The 19,623-nt window shown below is 42.3% G+C and overlaps 1 protein-coding gene across 1 annotated transcript; it reads right to left on the reverse strand.

Annotated features, from left to right (window-relative positions):
- Positions 1 to 15,465: 15,465 nt before the first annotated feature.
- Positions 15,466 to 17,386, reverse strand: LOC142203814 (E3 ubiquitin/ISG15 ligase TRIM25-like). Its single transcript, XM_075274877.1, has one exon. It carries the CDS (start codon positions 17,216 to 17,218, stop codon positions 15,512 to 15,514), a length of 1,707 nt encoding a protein of 568 aa, XP_075130978.1. The 5' UTR covers positions 17,219 to 17,386; the 3' UTR covers positions 15,466 to 15,511.
- Between the last annotated feature and the right edge of the window lie 2,237 nt (positions 17,387 to 19,623).

Consider the following 19,623-nt stretch of genomic DNA (forward strand, 5'->3'; position numbering starts at 1 on the left):
CAATTCTGGAACTATCTGATGCATCTTGGAAGTGGTGATTCTACCCAAGAGTGCTTTCAGAATAGTGTCAATTCTGGAAATAATAAGGACCACTTACAGTGTCACGGAAATAACTTGTTATGTGCAAAACTACCAAAAAGCAGAGAAACTAGTTAAGATGTCTGTGTTAGCTTAGGTTGTTGTTCTGAGGTCTGGGGGTCTCATTTTTGGAGATTTGCAGTTACACTGGAGTCTGTATTTATTTAGGGGCTTGGTCTGGTGATTGTAGCTATTATTGATCTTTATTTGTTGATAGCAATGGTTCACAAACTTTCTGAAAGTGGGACTCCTTTTGGGGCCAGAAGCCCCCACCCCACTACCTACTTAGTGCCGTTTGATAAATTGCCTATATTCTGCTGCTTCTTCTGAGCTGTATTAGTTTAGTGGGCCTAGTCCCTGTGTTATGCTGTGTCTTGAAATCTGAGTGTATTAAACAATAAAAATTTTTGGCTGACAACTTCATGAAGAAATGAATAAAATTCTCAAACCTTCCTCCCCCTCCCAAAACATTGGGTGTGATTCATATTTATCAGAAAGGTGGCAGCTGATCCCATCAACCTGAGCCTCGGACTCCGTGTCATAGAAGAACTTCTGTGAAAATACCTTGAGGGTTATTGTGTAGAAAATTGTATGTTACGATTAGTAGACATTTTGTAACTTGTTCTACTGCAGTCTTGCTTAAAGTAATATCCAAATGTCACACGTACAGTTGTTTTTTTGCCCATTGTTTGGCTCAAACAGGTCCATAAAGGTCAATGGGTCCATAAAATTATGCATGTCTTCTGTGTATGGACCATTTTCATGGATGGTTGCTAGAAGACACCCTGAATACTGCAGCTCTGATATTTTGGGTTAGACCTCCTTCTGTTTTATGTACGGAGGTAAAGACTCTTGACATATCCATTGACAATCACGGAGAAATTGAAAGATAATAGTCATTGTTACAGACTACAATGAACACGGGTCTATGAATAATGTAGGAAAGTGTGACCCATTGGTCATTATCTCCTCAGTAAACTTCATTCAACGAAACAAAAAAAAAAGCAAACTATATTTGTACTTTTATTGACCCAACAGTCTGTAAAAATTGTCATCGCCAATGATATGATGTTTAGGGCAGGTTGGTAGGGAGAACAGCATGACAACTTTCTTGCTTTGTGGACTGAAAATTGCTCATGTACTTAGTCTTCTGTTGCCGTACAAAGCAGGTCAAGTGTCATGGAGAAGTTAACGAAATAACTGATGTGGGCCAACGTATACACTATGTGATCTAAAGTATCCAGACACCCCCAAAAACATACGTTTTTCATATTAGGTGTATTGTGCTGCCACCTACTGCCAGGTACTCCATATCAGCGACCTTAGTAGACGTTAGACATTGTGAGAGAGCAGAATGTGGCACTCCGCGGAACTCATGGACTTCGAACATGGTCAGGTGATTGGGTGCCACACATCACGCAGGTCAATGCCAAACGACGCCTCGCTTGGTGTAAGGAGCGTAAACATTGGACAATTGAACAGTGGAAAAACATTGTGTGGAGTGACGAATCATGGTACACAATGTGGCAATCCGATGGCAGGGTGTGGGTATGGCGAATGCCTGGTGATTGTCATCTGCCAGTGTGTGTAGTGTCAACAATAAAATTCGGAGGCGGTGGTGTTAAGGTGTGGTTGTGTTTTTCATGGAGGGGGCTTGCACCCTTGTTGTTTTGCATGGCAATATCACAGCACAGGCCTACATTGATGTTTTAAACACCTTCTTGCTTCCCACTGTTGAAGAGCAATTCAGGGATGGCGATTGCATCTTTCAACACGATCGAGCACCTGTTCATACTGCACGGCCTGTGGCGGACTGGTTACACGACAATAACATCTCTGTAATGGACTGGCCTGCACAGACTCCTGACTTGAATCCTATAGAACACCTTTGGGATGTTTTGGAACGCCGACTTCGTGCCAGGCCTCACCGACCTACATCGATACCTCTCCTCAGTGCAGCACTCCGTGAAGAATGGGCTGCCATTCCCCAAGAAACCTTCCAGCACCTGATTGAACGTCTGCCTGCGAGACTGGAAGCTGTCATCAAGGCTAAGGGTGGGCCAACACCATATTGACTTCCAGCATTACCGATGGAGGGCGCCACAAACTTGTAAGTCATTTTCAGCCAGGTGTCCAGATACTTTTGATCACATAGTGTATATAAGCAACAGATCAATATGCAACAATAAGTTTTTGAGACTGATGCGGCTTGTTTAGAGAGAATAGTAGAAAAGTCTCCTACATGTTTTGGCTGAATCAGAAAGTTTCACAGCCATTAAGTAGTTGGAAGTTCTTGTATTTTGAAGAATGGACCTCAGAAAACCAATGATGATTTCAGTGAACGTGATATCAAAAAGCATGCAAAGCTGTAAGACAATAACCTTTCATGTCTTGAAGTAACAACTTCAAATTGTGCCTGGAGGGTCCATAATTGGAATTACAGCATGGACAAGCCCATAGAGTGGGTTGCAAAACCTGTTTGTGATACAACCCTAGGAATAGAAAGACTGATCCTCAGGCACGCAACATAGTGGTTAGTGTCATGTAATGTTGGTTCTCTGAAAGAAGTGAGAAAATTATTAAGCATAGGGTGAATTTATTAAGACCAACGCCAGTCTGAATCCATTCCTCTGTTAGAATTAGAATAGAATTATTAAGAGGCTTCCACTCGATAGTGCAGAGGGATCTCTTATTTCTCTGATGTCTCTATGCTTTAGGAGCTCCCCTCTCTGTAGACTTCTATTGTACAGATTTGTTCAGTGGCAGGAGGCGAAAAACAAGTGAAGAAACAGCCGACAGTGTGCTGAATTGAGCACACTGTTGGTTTTCCCATTATGTTCCCTGGGGGAGAGCTATCGGTGTATTTACCTAGTCTATGGATGAGTACAGCCAGGAGGGGGCGTTACTCACCACTCAGTGTCAAGGCTGCACGGTAAGGAATGCCCCCTCACAGTACAGCTCTGTGGACAGGCTGTCAGGAGGGGCATTCCCAGTTACACTGTCAGGAATACCCTTCTGACAGTGAAGACTCCTGGTATATGCACCGATAACTAGTATTTTTCAATGCCACTATTTTGGTGCATTTAGAACTTACTGATAATTTTTTAATTAACAAAAAAAAAGAGAGAAATTTTCCACCATTCACTGTGCAGCATAAAGAACATTTTACCTTTGTTCTGTGGTTTATTATAAATACAAGCAAACCATAGTTGTTACCATTTTGGGAGTACATTTGACTATTTGATTAATCAATTTTGATTAATTTTATGGAGGCAAGGTGATCAACAAAACAGAAGTCCTGTTATCGTATTTTTCAATTTTTATTTTGTGTTCAGCATTTGGATAAAAACTGCATTAGTTTTATACTAGGGACAGGGGTGAACCTCTCTGGGCACCACAGGGTACACAACCCCCTTTTTTTGGTCCCCACACAGTATAAGACCAACTTTTTATGCCCCCCACAGTATATGACTCCTTTTTTATGGCCCCACACAGTATATTACCCCCTTTTTTGGCCTCCACACAGTAAATGACCCCATTTTATGGCCTCAAGCAATATATGGCCCACTTTTTTGGCCCCCACACAGTGTTAGTGGAATAATCTTAGTGGAATAATTTATTTTTACTTTTTTTAGTCCTACTATAGGATTTGGTAATCAGAGATGTATTGCAGTGTATAATACATAAGGAAAAGGTATGTTTCTGTACGGTGTTAGCCAGTGGATATAAGTTTTTTGTTTTTTATATTGTATAATACATGTCACTCTAACACTGGCCAGGCATTCAATAGGCGTCGTCAAAGATGGAAGACAAGGTGCTATAACAACCCATCAGTACTCTAATCTTGTTGCAAGGGTGTTAATGCGGGGTGACAGTTCTGGATGGTCTTCTCTTTTATAGCACCCTTTCTGAGCTTTCTCCTCCTCTCTCCAATATATCTACCTATGCATTCCTAGAGTAAAGCATAAGACTAAGATTATGCCAAGTCTATACTATACATGTTGATAACCACCCATACATTGGATTAAATATGGCTAGTCGAGCAGTCACATCTAATACCTTATTACAGCACATCTCTAACACATATTGTTGCATCAGTATTTGGCAGTCTGCTTTCAGGTCCTCTTCCTGTGAAACCTATAGGCCATCCTGTATGTAATGAAGGGTCAGTATGGACTATTACATAGTAACACTGAACTCTGGACAACCATTATAATTACATCAAACAGAGCAAGGAGTAACACTGGTATATCTAATATCAGTTCAGACTCCCTGTAATACCTGGGATATCCTGATTTTTATGGACTACTATGCTGTTACAGCAGGGGTATTGCTGAAGTAATGATTCTTGTTCATATTGTATCATTCATGCTTGATTGTTTGACTTTCATACAGTGTGTTTCATATCTTGTGCAATGCTGGTGCATAGACATTGATATTGTGTGCAGGGCTCTTTAAGTAGTTTTCCCCCATAATTCTCTGTTTCTGTTACTCCTCCCTTCTTGTTGCATCTTCTTCCTGGATATGTGTTATTCAGTCTGTTACCACTGAGCAACCATCTTGTATAGCTCAGAAAGGAATTGTGTTTTGACCGTATGGCATATCATCTCTCAAGGTAAAGACAAATAAACTACCTGAAGCAACTCCATTGCATCTCTCCACATGCAACCTGGGAACGCAGGGAATGAAATGTCAGCGCGTTCTGCTATCTGCCATTAGTTTACATACGGGAATTACAATCTCACATCTTCAGAGATTTCTCTAACATGCATCTGTGGCAGAATAGTCAAAACACAGCTTTCTAGTTAAAACAAGCTATATCTGCAGCTCCTGCAGGATCTACAGACAGCCTGCAAGCAAGCACAGTCAGAATACAGCATAATCTGCAGCACGCCACACAGCCTGCAGGAGAGCTCACAGCTGTCCTCCATCTTGAGCACATGTTCTCCTCACCACAGTGAAATAAGGGGCAGTGCCATCTTTATTGACATTTTCCACACAAAGACACCATGTCCACAAGGAGCTATGTGGATTCCCCTGTCACTGCATCTTGGACAGTGCATCCTGCTATCAGGGACTCAGATGTGCAGGAAACAGACTCCATGTTTCAGGATGTACAAATTGAGCGATTAAAACGTGTCAGTAAACCCACGCAAAAGATTAGAGAGAACTTTGAAATAACTAAAGAAGAGTTCTGTGATAATCTTGATGAATTATGGCGAAGAACTGAACACTATATAGCAGCGCTCTCACGCCATGACAGTGACACAGCAAAATTGGTCACTACACTAAACCGCTTATCTGCCGCCTATAAACGCTATCAGCGACTGTCCGGAAAATACGTCACATTCCTGAGTAACGCTGATTTTGATGATGCTATAGCAGAGCTAACTGAGAGGGAGAACCTATTCCAAACGAAAGATGCCGCAGTGAAAAACGCCAGAGATAAGGCAGAACTCCGCATCGCACACCTACAAGAAGTAAGGTCCCATCGGTCTACTTCATCCAAACATACGCTGTCATCCTCCAGATCCTCTCGTTCCAGAAGGTCAGCATTACACGATAAGCTTATTCAGATCCGTGCTGATGCAGAGGAGGCCAGTGTCAGACGGTCCTTTGCTGAGAAGGAAGCAGAAATGGCGCAAAGGCAAGCAGAGGCAAAAGCTGAAATGGCAAAGAAGGAATCAGAGGCAAAAGCTGAAATGGCGAAGAAGGAAGCAGAGACAGAAGCTCAACTAAAAATTCTCCAAATGGAAAGCGAGGAAGCAGCTGCCTTAGCCAAGCTAAAGGTTCTTGAACAAGCATTAGATCAAGACGCCGACCTAGACTGCTCCATCCCTGCAGAAGTGGAAGACCCAGCTGACCGCACTGCCAATTATGTGCTGAAGCAATCATCTCCTGCACCGCCTGCTAAGTTACATGCAACAGCACTACTCCAAACTGACTACATGGCTGTACCTGTGAAGCATCAGATGATGCCACCTATCCAGAGCAAGGTAATTTCCAGCATCACACATGCAGATCCTCCAGAAACTAAACCACAGCTTAACCCTTATGCTACATCATTTCACCCTGATTCATGTCGGCCCCATATGCCAGAGAATTTATACGTCCCAGGGATATCACAAGGTAATCTGGTGACACGAGGTGGGAGATCAGACATGTCGAACTTTGCCAGATATATGATACGCAGGGAGCTGATAAACAATAGTCTCTCAAAGTTCGATGACCATGCTGAGAATTATAGAGCCTGGAAATCCACCTTTGAAGCAGTGATCAGTGATCTTAACCTCACTGCCAAAGAAAAACTTGACTTGCTTGTTAACTGGTTAGGCCCAGATTCTGCAGAACGTATAAAGACATTGAGAGCAGTTCATGCGGGCCACTCAGAGGAAGGTCTTGCTGCGGCATGGGAGAGACTTGAACAGACTTATGGCAGTTCTGAAGCTATAGAAAGTGCCTTATTTAAGAGACTTCATATGTTCCCAAAAATCACCAGCAAGGACAACCGCAAGCTTCAAGATCTGAGTGATCTACTAAAGGAATTAGAGTTAGCCAAAATGGACCCACGTCTGTCAGGTCTGAGTTACCTTGACACATCTCATGGTGTTAATCCAGTGGTATCCAAACTACCATATGGCATGCAAGAAAAATGGGCCGACCTAGGTTCCAGATATAAAAGAGACCACAATGTGTCCTTCCCTCCTTTCTCTTATTTTTCCAGATTTATCAGTGACCAAGCTTGGAAAAAGAATGATCCCAGCTTTGACTTCACAGAATCCTCTCTACCAGCTTCATCATCATGTTCAAGGTATGAAACAAGTAAACGTAGAGACTTAAGGGGAACAGTATCTGTTAGGAAGACAGACGTCCCAATCGCTGCACCCTGCACCACCAAACAGGACACTCCTGTCCTTAAAGATAAAGACCCTAATAGTATGTGCCCTATCCACAAAAGGCCTCATCCCCTGAAAGAGTGTAGAGGACTTAGGGCAAAGACTTTGCAAGAACGCAGAGACATGCTCAAGGAGCTAGGAGTGTGTTACAAGTGTTGTGCTTCTTCAAAACATTTTGCTAAGGACTGTAAGGCTGTCATCAAGTGTACTGAATGCAGTAGCGACAAACATGTCGCAGCCATGCATCCTACCTCTTCATCTGACAACTCACAACCTCAAGCAGCATCTAAAGCCGTCACTGCGCATGGCGGGGAGCCATCGGCTCAAGTTTCAGCTACTACCACTGTCTCCTCCTCCTGCATGGAAGTATGTGGCAAGGACAATGGTCCCAAGTGCTGTGCCAAGGTGTGCTTGGTGAATGTCTACCCAGAAGGGCAATCTGAAAAGGCCATCAGGATGTATGCCATAATAGACGAACAAAGCAACAGGTCTCTAGCAAAGCCTAAGTTCTTCGAGATCTTCGATATAGAAGGAGAAGCAATACCATACACTCTTAACACTTGTTCTGGTCGCATAGAGACTTCTGGCAGGAGAGCCACTGGATACGTTATCTCTCCAATTAACAGGAATATTCACATATCCCTACCAACGTTAATTGAATGTGACCAGATGCCTGATGATAGGGAAGAAATTCCTACGCCGGAAGCTGCATATCATCATTCCCACTTGAGACACCTGGCTAAGGAGGTTCCTCCTATGGACGTGAATGCTGACATCCTGCTCTTGCTCGGAAGAGATATTCTCAGAGTACATAAGGTACGTCAACAATGCAATGGTCCACATGATGCCCCATATGCACAAAGACTTGACTTAGGTTGGGTAATCATTGGCAATGTATGTCAGGATAAGAGTCTCATGTCATCTCAAGTGAACTCCTTTAAAACCTTTGTGCTCAACAATGGACGCACAACCTACTTCAAGCCATGCCTTCATCACTATGAGGCAAAGGAGCATCTTCCTAACTTAAAAAGGGCACCAGACATCGTCCCTACACCTTATGACGACTTAGGAGCCACAGTGTTTCACACAACACAAGACGACAACAGAGTAGCTTTATCCATGGAAGATAAAGACTTTATCAAAATAATGGACAGTGAATGCTTCAAAGATCAATCTAACCATTGGGTTGCACCCTTACCCTTTCGGACTGGGAGGGCCAGACTTCCTGACAACCGGGAACAAGCATTATCGAGATTCATCTCCTTGCAACGTACGCTGAGAAACAAGCCTGAGATGAAAGATCACTTTGTGGCATTCATGGAAAGGATATTCTGTAACAATCACGCAGAGCCAGCTCCACCTCTGCAAGAGCATGAAGAATGCTGGTATCTTCCTTCTTTTGGAGTATATCACCCACGAAAACCCAAGCAGATCAGGGTGGTATTCGACTCAAGTGCCAAACATCATGGCGTATCTCTGAATGACGTTCTCCTCACGGGTCCAAACCTGACCAACAACCTGGTAGGGGTGCTAATGAGATTCAGAAAGGAGCCAGTTGCCATTACAGCTGACATTGAGCAAATGTTCCATTGTTTTATTGTACGAGAAGACCACCGGAATTACCTGAGGTTTTTGTGGCACAGAGACAGTGATACCAACAAGGAAATGATTGAGTACCGCATGAGAGTGCACGTGTTCGGCAACAGTCCTTCACCTGCGGTTGCAACATATGGCCTACGAAGGACTGCTTCTGATGGTGAATCAGAATTTGGAAAGGATGCTCGTCACTTTGTCGAAAAAGACTTCTACGTGGACGACGCACTCAAGTCCTTGCCCACTGCTGAGGAAGCCATAGACTTGCTGAGAAGGACTCAAGGTTTGCTGTCTAGAGCCTGTCTGAGGTTGCATAAAATAGCCTCCAACAGTATTGCTGTCATGAAAGCTTTCCAGCCCAGCGATCATGCCACAGAATTCAGAGACTTAAACCTAGGCATAGACGATCCTCCGGTGCAGAGAAGTCTGGGTTTGAGATGGGACTTGTTAAACGATTCTCTTGGCTTCCAGGTTAATTGTGCAGACAAGCCGTTCACTAAGCGTGGAGTTCTCTCAATGGTGAATAGCCTATATGATCCACTGGGATTTGTAGCACCATTGACTGTACAGGGCAAATTCCTACTTAGGCAGCTCTCAGAGACGATTCAGGACTGGGATGCTCCACTGCCACATGACAAGCAGCCAAAGTGGGAGTCCTGGAAAGAATCCCTACATGCCTTGGACAGAACTCACATACCACGTTGCTACACTCCAGCTTCTCTCACCACAAGCCAGAGAAGGGAAGTCCACATATTCTCGGATGCATCGATGGAGGCCATCACAGCTGTTGCCTACTTGAAGGTAATTGACAACCGCACTAAAGCTCACGTTGGATTTCTGTTTGGGAAAGCTAAACTAGCCCCTAAACCTGAACATACGATCCCGAGGCTTGAACTTTGTGGCGCTGTACTGGCTGTAGAGATCGCAGACTTTATACAGTATGAGCTGGACATTCATGTGGATGATGTTCAATTCTACACAGACAGCAAGGTTGTTCTGGGTTACATAAACAACCAGACAAAACGCTTCTACGTCTATGTTAGTAACCGCGTTGAAAGGATTAGGAAATCCTCTAAACCTGAGCAGTGGCACTATGTTCCATCTCATCTCAACCCGGCAGATTGTGCCACCAGACCATCATTGGTCAGTGCCTTTGCTAAATCCTCTTGGTTAACAGGTCCAGAATTCTTGCTGAACGAAGGAAAAGAAACATCTGGTCAAGACGTCTTCAATCTTCAAGATCCTGACAACGATCCCGAGATTCGTCCTGAAGTGAGTACCCTCATCACCAGGTCTGTAAGGAGGTCCGGCCTGGACTGTCACCGCTTTGAGCGCTTTTCTAGATGGCTGAAGCTTGTACGCACCATCGCAAGGTTAGTTCACATTGCACAGTGTTTTCACACCAAGAACGATAACTCTGAATGTCATGGTTGGCACATCTGTCACAAGCCCCTCTCTGCAGAAGACATTACACTAAGTGAGAAGTTAGTGATACGTAATGTACAGCAGAGGGCCTTTCACATGGAACTGAAATGTCTCCGTGACAAACTGGACATTCCTAAAAGCAGCCCTATTGTCAACTTGAAGCCAGTGATTGACAAACATGGTATGCTAAGGGTAGGTGGTCGCCTGAACAAGGCCGAGTTAGAGACATTTGAAAAGAATCCTCTCATTATTCCTGCCCACCACCATGTTACTACATTGCTCATACGGCATTATCATGAGAAAGTCAAGCAAAGAACATTTCAAGTACATTGACTCAGTTGACTCGTCCCAGGACTATCTCAGGAACAGCGATACCGTGCATTTGACGCATTCAATTTTTTGAACTGTTCCTGAATACATGTTCACAGTTATTGTTATTTTTCCTTGTTTTTGCATTTTGTCTTTCAGGGTTCCAGAATATACCAGATGGACATTTATGTTTAGTAGTGAAATCCAAGGATTTCAGACGGGGAGTATGCTGTTACAGCAGGGGTATTGCTGAAGTAATGATTCTTGTTCATATTGTATCATTCATGCTTGATTGTTTGACTTTCATACAGTGTGCTTCATATCTTGTGCAATGCTGGTTCATAGACATTGATATTGTGTGCAGGGCTCTTTAAGTAGTTTTCCCCCATAATTCTCTGTTTCTGTTACTCCTCCCTTCTTGTTGCATCTTCTTCCTGGATATGTGTTATTCAGTCTGTTACCACTGAGCAACCATCTTGTATAGCTCAGAAAGGAATTGTGTTTTGACCGTATGGCATATCATCTCTCAAGGTAAAGACAAATAAACTACCTGAAGCAACTCCATTGCATCTCTCCACATGCAACCTGGGAACGCAGGGAATGAAATGTCAGCGCGTTCTGCTATCTGCCATTAGTTTACATACGGGAATTACAATCTCACATCTTCAGAGATTTCTCTAACATGCATCTGTGGCAGAATAACTACTGTACGTATGATATTATGCCTTGGCACAGTTATCGTCTGTTACAATCGATTTTAGATAGTCCTAATTACTTAAGATGTACTTTGGCCAACTTATCCATACTCTCACTAGCAGAAACATGTCAGGTAGTCGGAGACCCCAAGAATGACTTAATAAATAATGTCATTATTTGCTAGCTGTAGCTTATTATTAGGGCGATAATAATATTATATATCTCTCCTCTCTGCTAATATACTACAGGGTGAGATTTGGTGGCCCAAATAACAGGATAACCCTTCATAGTCTCAGTTTAGTAGAACAAAACCAATATAATCTTATTGCATGTGAGAATTATTAATAGCTATTACTAGATGAAAGGCATGTCTGTTTTCAGTTTTCACAAGATATATAGAGGTTTTATTTCAGTCTGTTTACTTGGCGCTATTTATTTATATTGGTCACACCTTATATGACACATTTCAATGGAACAAAAGAAAGCAAATCAGACTGGGTACAAAGTCTAAGCCTTTGGACTCCATTTACCTTATTAAAGTAAATGGATCTGTCCAGGTGTATAGAAGCATGCTGTTTTCAGCTTACAACATAGCAACATATAACCCATACAGAAACCTTAGTTGTGGTCACTGCCTCACAGTGGTCATAGCTGCAATTGGGTCCAGGAGCCCATAGGTCACCTTCATAACTTATCTAATAACTGGCAATCTGTGCTTTGTAAATTTATTCAGGACCTGATCAATAGAGACCCGGCGTAGATCCACATTTATCAGAAAGGGTGCAGTTGTCCTTATCTATGTGGGTGTAGATACAGGCAGGCAGTGAATTTTGTTATCACCAAGTTCTATGTTTGTATTGCAATCCATGTTGAAATGTATCTTTTTCTATTTTCTTGTAGGGCCAATACAAAAATGGTAGAACCTGTAGGGGGAATTTATCAAGACTGGAGTTTCCTAAGCCAGTTAAAATTCATTCCCCTGCTGGTGCGAGAGGCGCCCAAATTCGGAATATATTTTTTAAAGGGATTCTATCATTAAAATCAAATTTTTTCTGACTAACATGTAGGAATAGCTTTAAGAAAGGTTATTCTTCTCCTACCTTTAGATGTCTTCTCCACGCCGCCGTTCCGTAGAAATTCCTGTTTTCTTTGGTATGCAAATGAGTTCTCTCGCAGCACTGGGGGCGGTCCCCAGTGCTCAAACAGCACTGGGGGTGTCCCCAATGCTGTGAGAGAACTCTCCAGCGTCGCCTCCATCTTCTTCAGGAACGGCCTCTCTGTGTGTCTTCTTCAGGAGCTGGGTTCAAACTTCTAGGCCTTGGGCAGAGCCAACTGGGCATGTCCACAGGCCACAAGAAAATGGCCGCTTACTTACTGTGTAAGCGGCCATTTTCTTGTGGCCGGTGGGCATGTGCAGTCGGCTCTGCCCAAGGCCTACATGTTTCACCGCCTGCACCGGAAGAAGATTCGTGAAGAGGACGTTCATGAAGAAGATGGAGGCGTCACTGGAGATTTCTCTCACAGCATTGGGGACGCCCCCAGTGCTGTTTGAGCACTGGGGACTGCCCCCAGTGCTGCAAGAGAACTCATTTGCATACCGACAAAAAAATGGAATTTCTATGGAACGGCGGCATGGAAAAGACATCTAAAGGTAGGAGAAGAATAGCCTTTCTTAAGGCTTATATATATATATATGATGTACTGAGGAGTCAAGAGTAATAATGTATAGGCTGTGTGCGTTGTATATGTTTCTTCTGTGATGATGTTTATTGCAGAGGGCAGATTTCTCTTATTTTCTTGTTATAGTTTTATCTAGTATATGTTTAAAAATGATCTGCAAATACATCGACAGCAGTGCTAAATCCTCACTGTTCCCTTGTGTACCCTTTTCTTGGCTTTTACTTGAGACTTCTTGTATCGCTGTTATTTACATGCAGTAAATCTGTGAACAAACTGTTTCCCATGATGCATCTCCCTGCTCTCCCCTCCAATGAAATCAAAAGTAATAAATCACTCCCACATCTGAGGTCACATGATGCTGAGATGTTTTGTTTGGATGCTCACTCCCCCCTTCCCCCTGTGAGCAGCAAACATAGAGGCGGAGAGCAGGCAGATGAATCATGTATATATAAGTGTATGCCAACAACCTGCAGATCTGTTTTATAAAGAAGCTTATTGGACACATGCCAAGGTATACTCTTATGGTACTGTAAACATTTTTTTTTTTTATTTAAACACCATATAAACATCAAGAATATCAATTTATGATCAGAGTGTATGGAAAGATAATTGAGAATGTTCTATGTGGTTATATTGACTGCTCCACTTGCCCGCACCTATGACCTGTTCACTGGTCACAAACTAACTCAGCCTGCCCTGACCTCAGTTTGTGCACTGTGAAGTTTGTGGAATTTTGAGATAAAAGGGTGTCTATGAATAGTATGCGCTGTAATACATTGAAACGGGTCTGACTACTTGGACTCTTACCAATCCAAAAAATGAGCTTATTCTATTCCTATGCTCCAATGGAAGAACAGGACGGCCATTATGGTTTTTCAGAAGAAATTCTAGGGACATACAGTATAACAATTAACATTTGCCTTTGTCACATTTTTCTGCTTCCGTTTTCACTTTGGAGCAGAATTACGTCAGATGCAGATCGCTCAGACTTCATGTATTTGTATCATTCGTATCATTTTTTAAAATTGTTTATATATAACAATAAATCAGTTATTGATCTGTAAGGATTGATATAATAATTGTTCATAACATGGCAGATTAAATATAATAATGTTGTCATACACAATTATCATATTGCCCCAGAACAACAGCATCATATATTGGTGTACATAAGCAATGCAGGTGACACATACAACATACGTTTTTAGATCTCAACCCAGTCGAAGACCTACGAAATGTGCTGAAAAATAAGTCAAGTCCCTGATGACCTTTTATCACATTTACAGGTTATGGACACAAATTTTTTAAATTTAATTTTATGTATTTTTACTTAAAATAACTTTTGCAATGGATTTTCTTAAGTATTTTAGATGATTGCATACAATACAGTATATCACAATACATAGGAGTCTGTCCTAGATCTGCCTCCAGGAGCCAGGAGGATTAGCTACACAATGTTAGGTAGTTATGGATGAAGAGTGTATATATGGATATATGTATATGCCACATGACAGTTACACAAACCATCGCTACCTAGTCTTCAGCCCCAATAAAATGACTAAATAACACCACCATCCCATGAATGGATAAAACCAACACTAGACATTAGACAACACTAACAACCCAAGACTGGATAACACAACCGTTCATTGTCTAACACTACCATCCCATGACTGGATACCACTAAAGATGACCAAACCTGTGCATAATGTGCTGGGTACATTACTAATTCTCTAAAACTCTCGGGCTCGCCTGAACTTGAGATTTTTAGGATTTGCTACCCACGAATCACTATTACACTCTTGTGTCTGAAGAGATAATAAGAAGAAGCATGGGCGAGGTGCAGTAAAAAAAATAGACACTGATACTCTCCTTCCCTCACCTCTCCTAGGTTTCCTGGGAAGCTTTGCTCCTTTTCTGGACTCTTCTGTAACTTTATGGTCCCCAGGGGGTTAGTGTTAGTGTGTCCTACACGACTGCTGAACATGTAGGTCCTAATCACAGGCCTCAGTGGTCCCCCAGAGCCTGTGATGTAACAAAAGAAGCCAGCCCGAATAGGACAGGGAACATATATTGGATATCATGATGGCGCCGACGAGAATTATTTTACAATTCCTCTGGGCCTACACTTTTTTGGTTTGGACTAGTAAAGTTCGGTCCGAAAATAAAACTGACAGGCAGATCTTGTGAAAATTCATGAAGCTCGCAAGCTTGGCGACACCACCACACCATGACTAGATAAGGCCTGTTTTACATCTACGTAATCCGTTTGGGGAGTCTGCATTGGGATTCCCCTGAACGGACTACCAAATGCATTGTCAAGCGGTGAGCTAATATAAGCACATGGACCCCGTAGACTATAATGGGCTTTCCACGTGGTGTCCTCACGAGTCATGCGGACAGAAAAGTACTTCATGAACTACTTTCATGTCCGTATGACTCATGCGGAGACCGTGCGGAAACCCTATTATAGTCTATGGGTCTGTGTGCTTTTATTAGCTCACTGCTTGTCAATGTGTTAGGTAGTCCGTTCGGGGGGAGGGGGGGGAAGGATTATTGAACGCAGATGTGAACCAGGCCTGACACTTCTACGCCTTTATTGGATCATTCCACTAAACATAAATAAATAACATCATCATGTGTATTGTGACTAAATGACAACACCAGAGACTAAATAATACCCCCATACTGTGTATAAATAATACTACACACATTAATAAGTTGTTTACACCATAAAATTGCCACAAAGATAGATGGGACTAAGACAAAGGAACTCTGTGCTTAATAACATATAAAGCCTTATCCCTGATGTCACCGATCTCAGAATATTTCTACTATGATGATGGTTTTTCCAATCCCCTGTTATCCCCTAAAATTTGTATAGAACCTTCATTTACACCTACTATGGCATGAAGGGGCTCGGTGAAGGTGGCAGAGAAGGTGTGTAAGTGTCTGATGGGGTCACACAGCTCATAAAAGGACAACTGCCCAGCCTCATAATCCAGACAGATCCTGAATCTATTACTGGAGATCTGGTGAGGTAACTGGATCACTTTACTATCATGTGACACCGACAACCGCTGTCCTCCATATAAAGCCCAGGACTTGTTGTTATACCCAATGTGTGACTGATCTCCCCTCCTGTTTATACTGGGATAACACATCCCCACCCTACACTGCACAGATCCATGGATCTCCACATCCCAGTAATGTCGCCCTGTGGTAAATCTCCTGATGCTCATCACTTGAGAATCCAGGAATCTCTCTGCTGTATTTGAATGCTTTTGAGTCATTTCTGTCCAGGTTGCAGTTTTTAGATCGTCTGATATAAGGAGATTATTAGCAGCCGTGTTTACATCCAGTAATATGTCTGCAGGACCCTGCCCATAGATCCCTCCCTCTCCTGCATCCGTTACCTTCCCCCTAACACCCCCAGTCCCAAAATCTGGTGTTTGACTGGGTAGAGATTGGGTTCTGGGGAGTAGTGACCTCTTTTCTTCTGTTTTTCCAGGTAAAATGGTATGTAGATATGTCATTATATAAGAGAAACCTGCATGTAACATCCCTGTAATGACATCTACATCTACATCATGTGTCTTATCATGTCCCCCTGTGTCCTCATCACCTTCCCCCTCCTCAGGATCACACAAGTCACCTGTGTCTGGGTCCTGTAAGACAGTCAGTGGATCAGTCAGGTTACACAGCTCCTCAATGTGCCTCATCTTCCTGGACAGCTCGTCCTTCTTTATCTCCAGCTTCTGGATCACATCAGACAGTGACAGTGCCACCTTCTCTTCTTGCCTGGAGATCTCATTGAGGACCCTCTTCTCCAGGTGGTCCATCCGTCTCTTGATGTCTGTAAAAAGCGAAGTTACTTTTTTGGCTTCTCCAGATGCTTTTTCTTGAGCTTTTCTCCACTGCTCCTCCCATCCCAAGGCTCTTTCCTCAGTCTTCTTTCTTTTTGTGATCAGTTTCTGCAGAACATTTCTCAGTTTCTTCTTCTTGTTCTCAGAGGCCTCATCCAGCATCTCCACCCAATGTTCTTTATGTTCTCCATCCAAACTACAGCACACACAGATACAAGCAGAGTCCTCAGTGCAGTAACTTTCCAGGATCTTCTTATGGATAGAACATTTTCTCTTCTCCAGGTTAGTGCTGGGATCAGTGAGGACGTGTTCTGGTCCCTTATTGTGGACTCTCAGGTGGTTTTCACACAGAGAAGCTTCACAGTGTAGGCAGGATTTAACAGCAGGTACAGGAGAGTCAATACAGTAAGTGCAGCAGATCGCGGTGACCTTTTTTGGTTTAGGCTGAGTTACCTTCCTCTGTAGTACAGGCCACTCCTGGAACTTTGTTTTGCATGTAGGACAGAAATAAAATCCAGACTTGTCCTGTGTATTCAGGACCTGATCAATACAGACCCGGCAGAAGTTGTGTCCACATCTCAGGGTTACAGGATCTGTATAAAGGTTTAGACAGATGGAACACTCCAGCTCCCTTCTTAGACCAGCAGACGCCATCACTGACAGCAGAGAAGACATAAAAGTAAAATTCTTCAACAAACACCCCGTGGGGAGATCTGCTTTAAAAGAAAAAAAAAACAAAAAAAAAAACAGCAGCTGAACTTGTCTTTCTGGTTGTATCTGCAGGGTCAATGACACTGAGTGTCCCAGCAAATGCTTTACATTGTAGGCTGTCACTTTCACCAAGTTCTATGTGCAGCACAGAAGTATTGAGTAGTCTTCTGAGAGGCTCTACCCCCTGGCTTATGTGAAAGGTTACCATATCAGGAACAACCTTTGTCAAATAAAAGATAAAACAGGAATAGGAAACTGATGGCTCAAAAATTAGCACCAAGTTAATCAATGTAGAACTGGTGTAAGGCTCCCTCCAGCCCTTAAAGAGGCTCTATCATTGTACATGTCTAGAGTACAGGATCGTGATGTCAACCAGAGAACATGTACAATCCATTTTCCAAAATAGATGTGAATTACATAATTTTTTTTTCCATGAAACCAAAAAGGCTAAACGAGGGTTTCACCATTTTCTCGTGAGCTGATGTGCATAGCAACAACAGTGACATTGTGTGATCAGATGTTTTTACTACAGTTTCGTCTAGTTACAAAGAACCAGAAAAGATGGACAAAAACAAAAATATTCTTAACCTTCTCAGACTTCTGTATTTTGGCTTCTATATTGAATTGTCTACATCGGACAATGAATATTGTAAGTTTAGAAATTCTCCGATCACCGGACTACTGTGTACTCCATTTATATTCTGATTTTGAGACTGTTTCTTTCTATCACTGTTTGTGTACAATCTTGTTCCTGGATCCTGTATACTGTAGCATGTTAATATACTTTAGCTCGTTAATACTTTTTGATATACTTTTACTATTTTATTATTTAATCCCGGTTGGATAAACTCTTTAAAATACCTTAAATCTATTGGTGTTCTAATACACATATATATATATATATATATATATATATATATATATATATATATATATATATATAATTTAACAATTAAATTATCCACAAGGAAACTTTCATATATGTTTAACTCCCGATGAATAACTTCACGGGGGTGAAAAAACTTGATGAGTATTCAGAAAACAAATATCACAAGGTCTGTCCTAGAAACTTTGCCATAGAAACTGTAACATCCCTGGGCAACCTCCTATAGCTAAGGCTGGGGGACTGGACATTGTGGTACTATGACTCCCATTTGGAAGCTGCCGTTTGTACCTGTTCTAGTTGTTATAATAAAACAGTTTACTGTTGAACTGCAACCTCTGGCTTCCTGAGTCATGCCTGCCATAACACTAGGGTTCATTGCATTGGCTCAGAGAGGAGAGGCCCCCTCTCCAACTGGTAGCACCCTAAGGAAGATTACTACTAACACCATCTGGTAGTGCTGCAGGACCCCCCTCAATGGGGTCTGGCCCAGGAGCGGGGTAGTGTTTGGTTGAGTGTGCTTGGACTAGCAGGTGGCACATCATCCACCACTACAACTCCCATCTTTCGGTTTCCTCCATCTGGGTTGCGGCATGATAACCCAGATTTTTTGTATATGGAACTGTGTGGCCACATACAGGTTAGAATATTCATGCTGACCCACCCACAAATGGGAATATTGCTGGGTGCCACAATTGTTAGTGTACTCTGTTATTCCTCCGTTGCAAAGTCAGGGACTGGGTACACCAGACCTTGACTGCCTCCTAGTGTCTGACACTGGGATTGCTGCTACATGCTGTCAAGGCCACATATTGGTTCCTGGTATTATGTAGGTATTACTATGAAATGTACCAGTTATGTAAACAATGCACAGACCAAATAACACCCTTCATGGCACCAGTGCCCATAAAAGTAGAGGCCTGTGTCAGAAAGAAAATACCCCTATCAAACTTTACAGGAATAATTAAGGAACATGACAATGGGATCAAGCATCACAATCCTCGGCATCAAAATCCTCTAGATCTCAATCTAATTGAGCATCTTTGGGATTTGCTGGGAATTATGACCCATTGCAGCAATTTATTTTTTCATTTAATGTCAAGCATTTTGGCTAAATCAAAACTTCTCTATAAATTGTCCGTAGCCTTTAGATCATTCTTAGGTCATTATAGCCTGCACCAAAATCCACATGTACACTCATGAAAAATTCACTCTATTTCATTTTGCTTTGGATGTTCCTCCAAGTACATTTTGGTGCAGAAAATGATTTTCTTCGTCCAAATGAGAAATAGAGTTTCTTGTTGACTTTAAAGCAAATCAATACGATATGGATCTTCTACACTGAAATCCGTGCAAAAAAGTTGCATGCCATCCTGATCATGTGCATGCACCCTATAGATTTCTAAAATGTGGGGCCTTGACCTTAAATTATGGAACATACAGGATTTGGCAATGGCAGACTGTGTGATGAGCTTTATAATAGTAT

This window comes from Leptodactylus fuscus, chromosome 5 (assembly GCF_031893055.1).
Source record: "Leptodactylus fuscus isolate aLepFus1 chromosome 5, aLepFus1.hap2, whole genome shotgun sequence".
In the NCBI taxonomy this organism is placed as follows: domain Eukaryota; kingdom Metazoa; phylum Chordata; class Amphibia; order Anura; family Leptodactylidae; genus Leptodactylus; species Leptodactylus fuscus.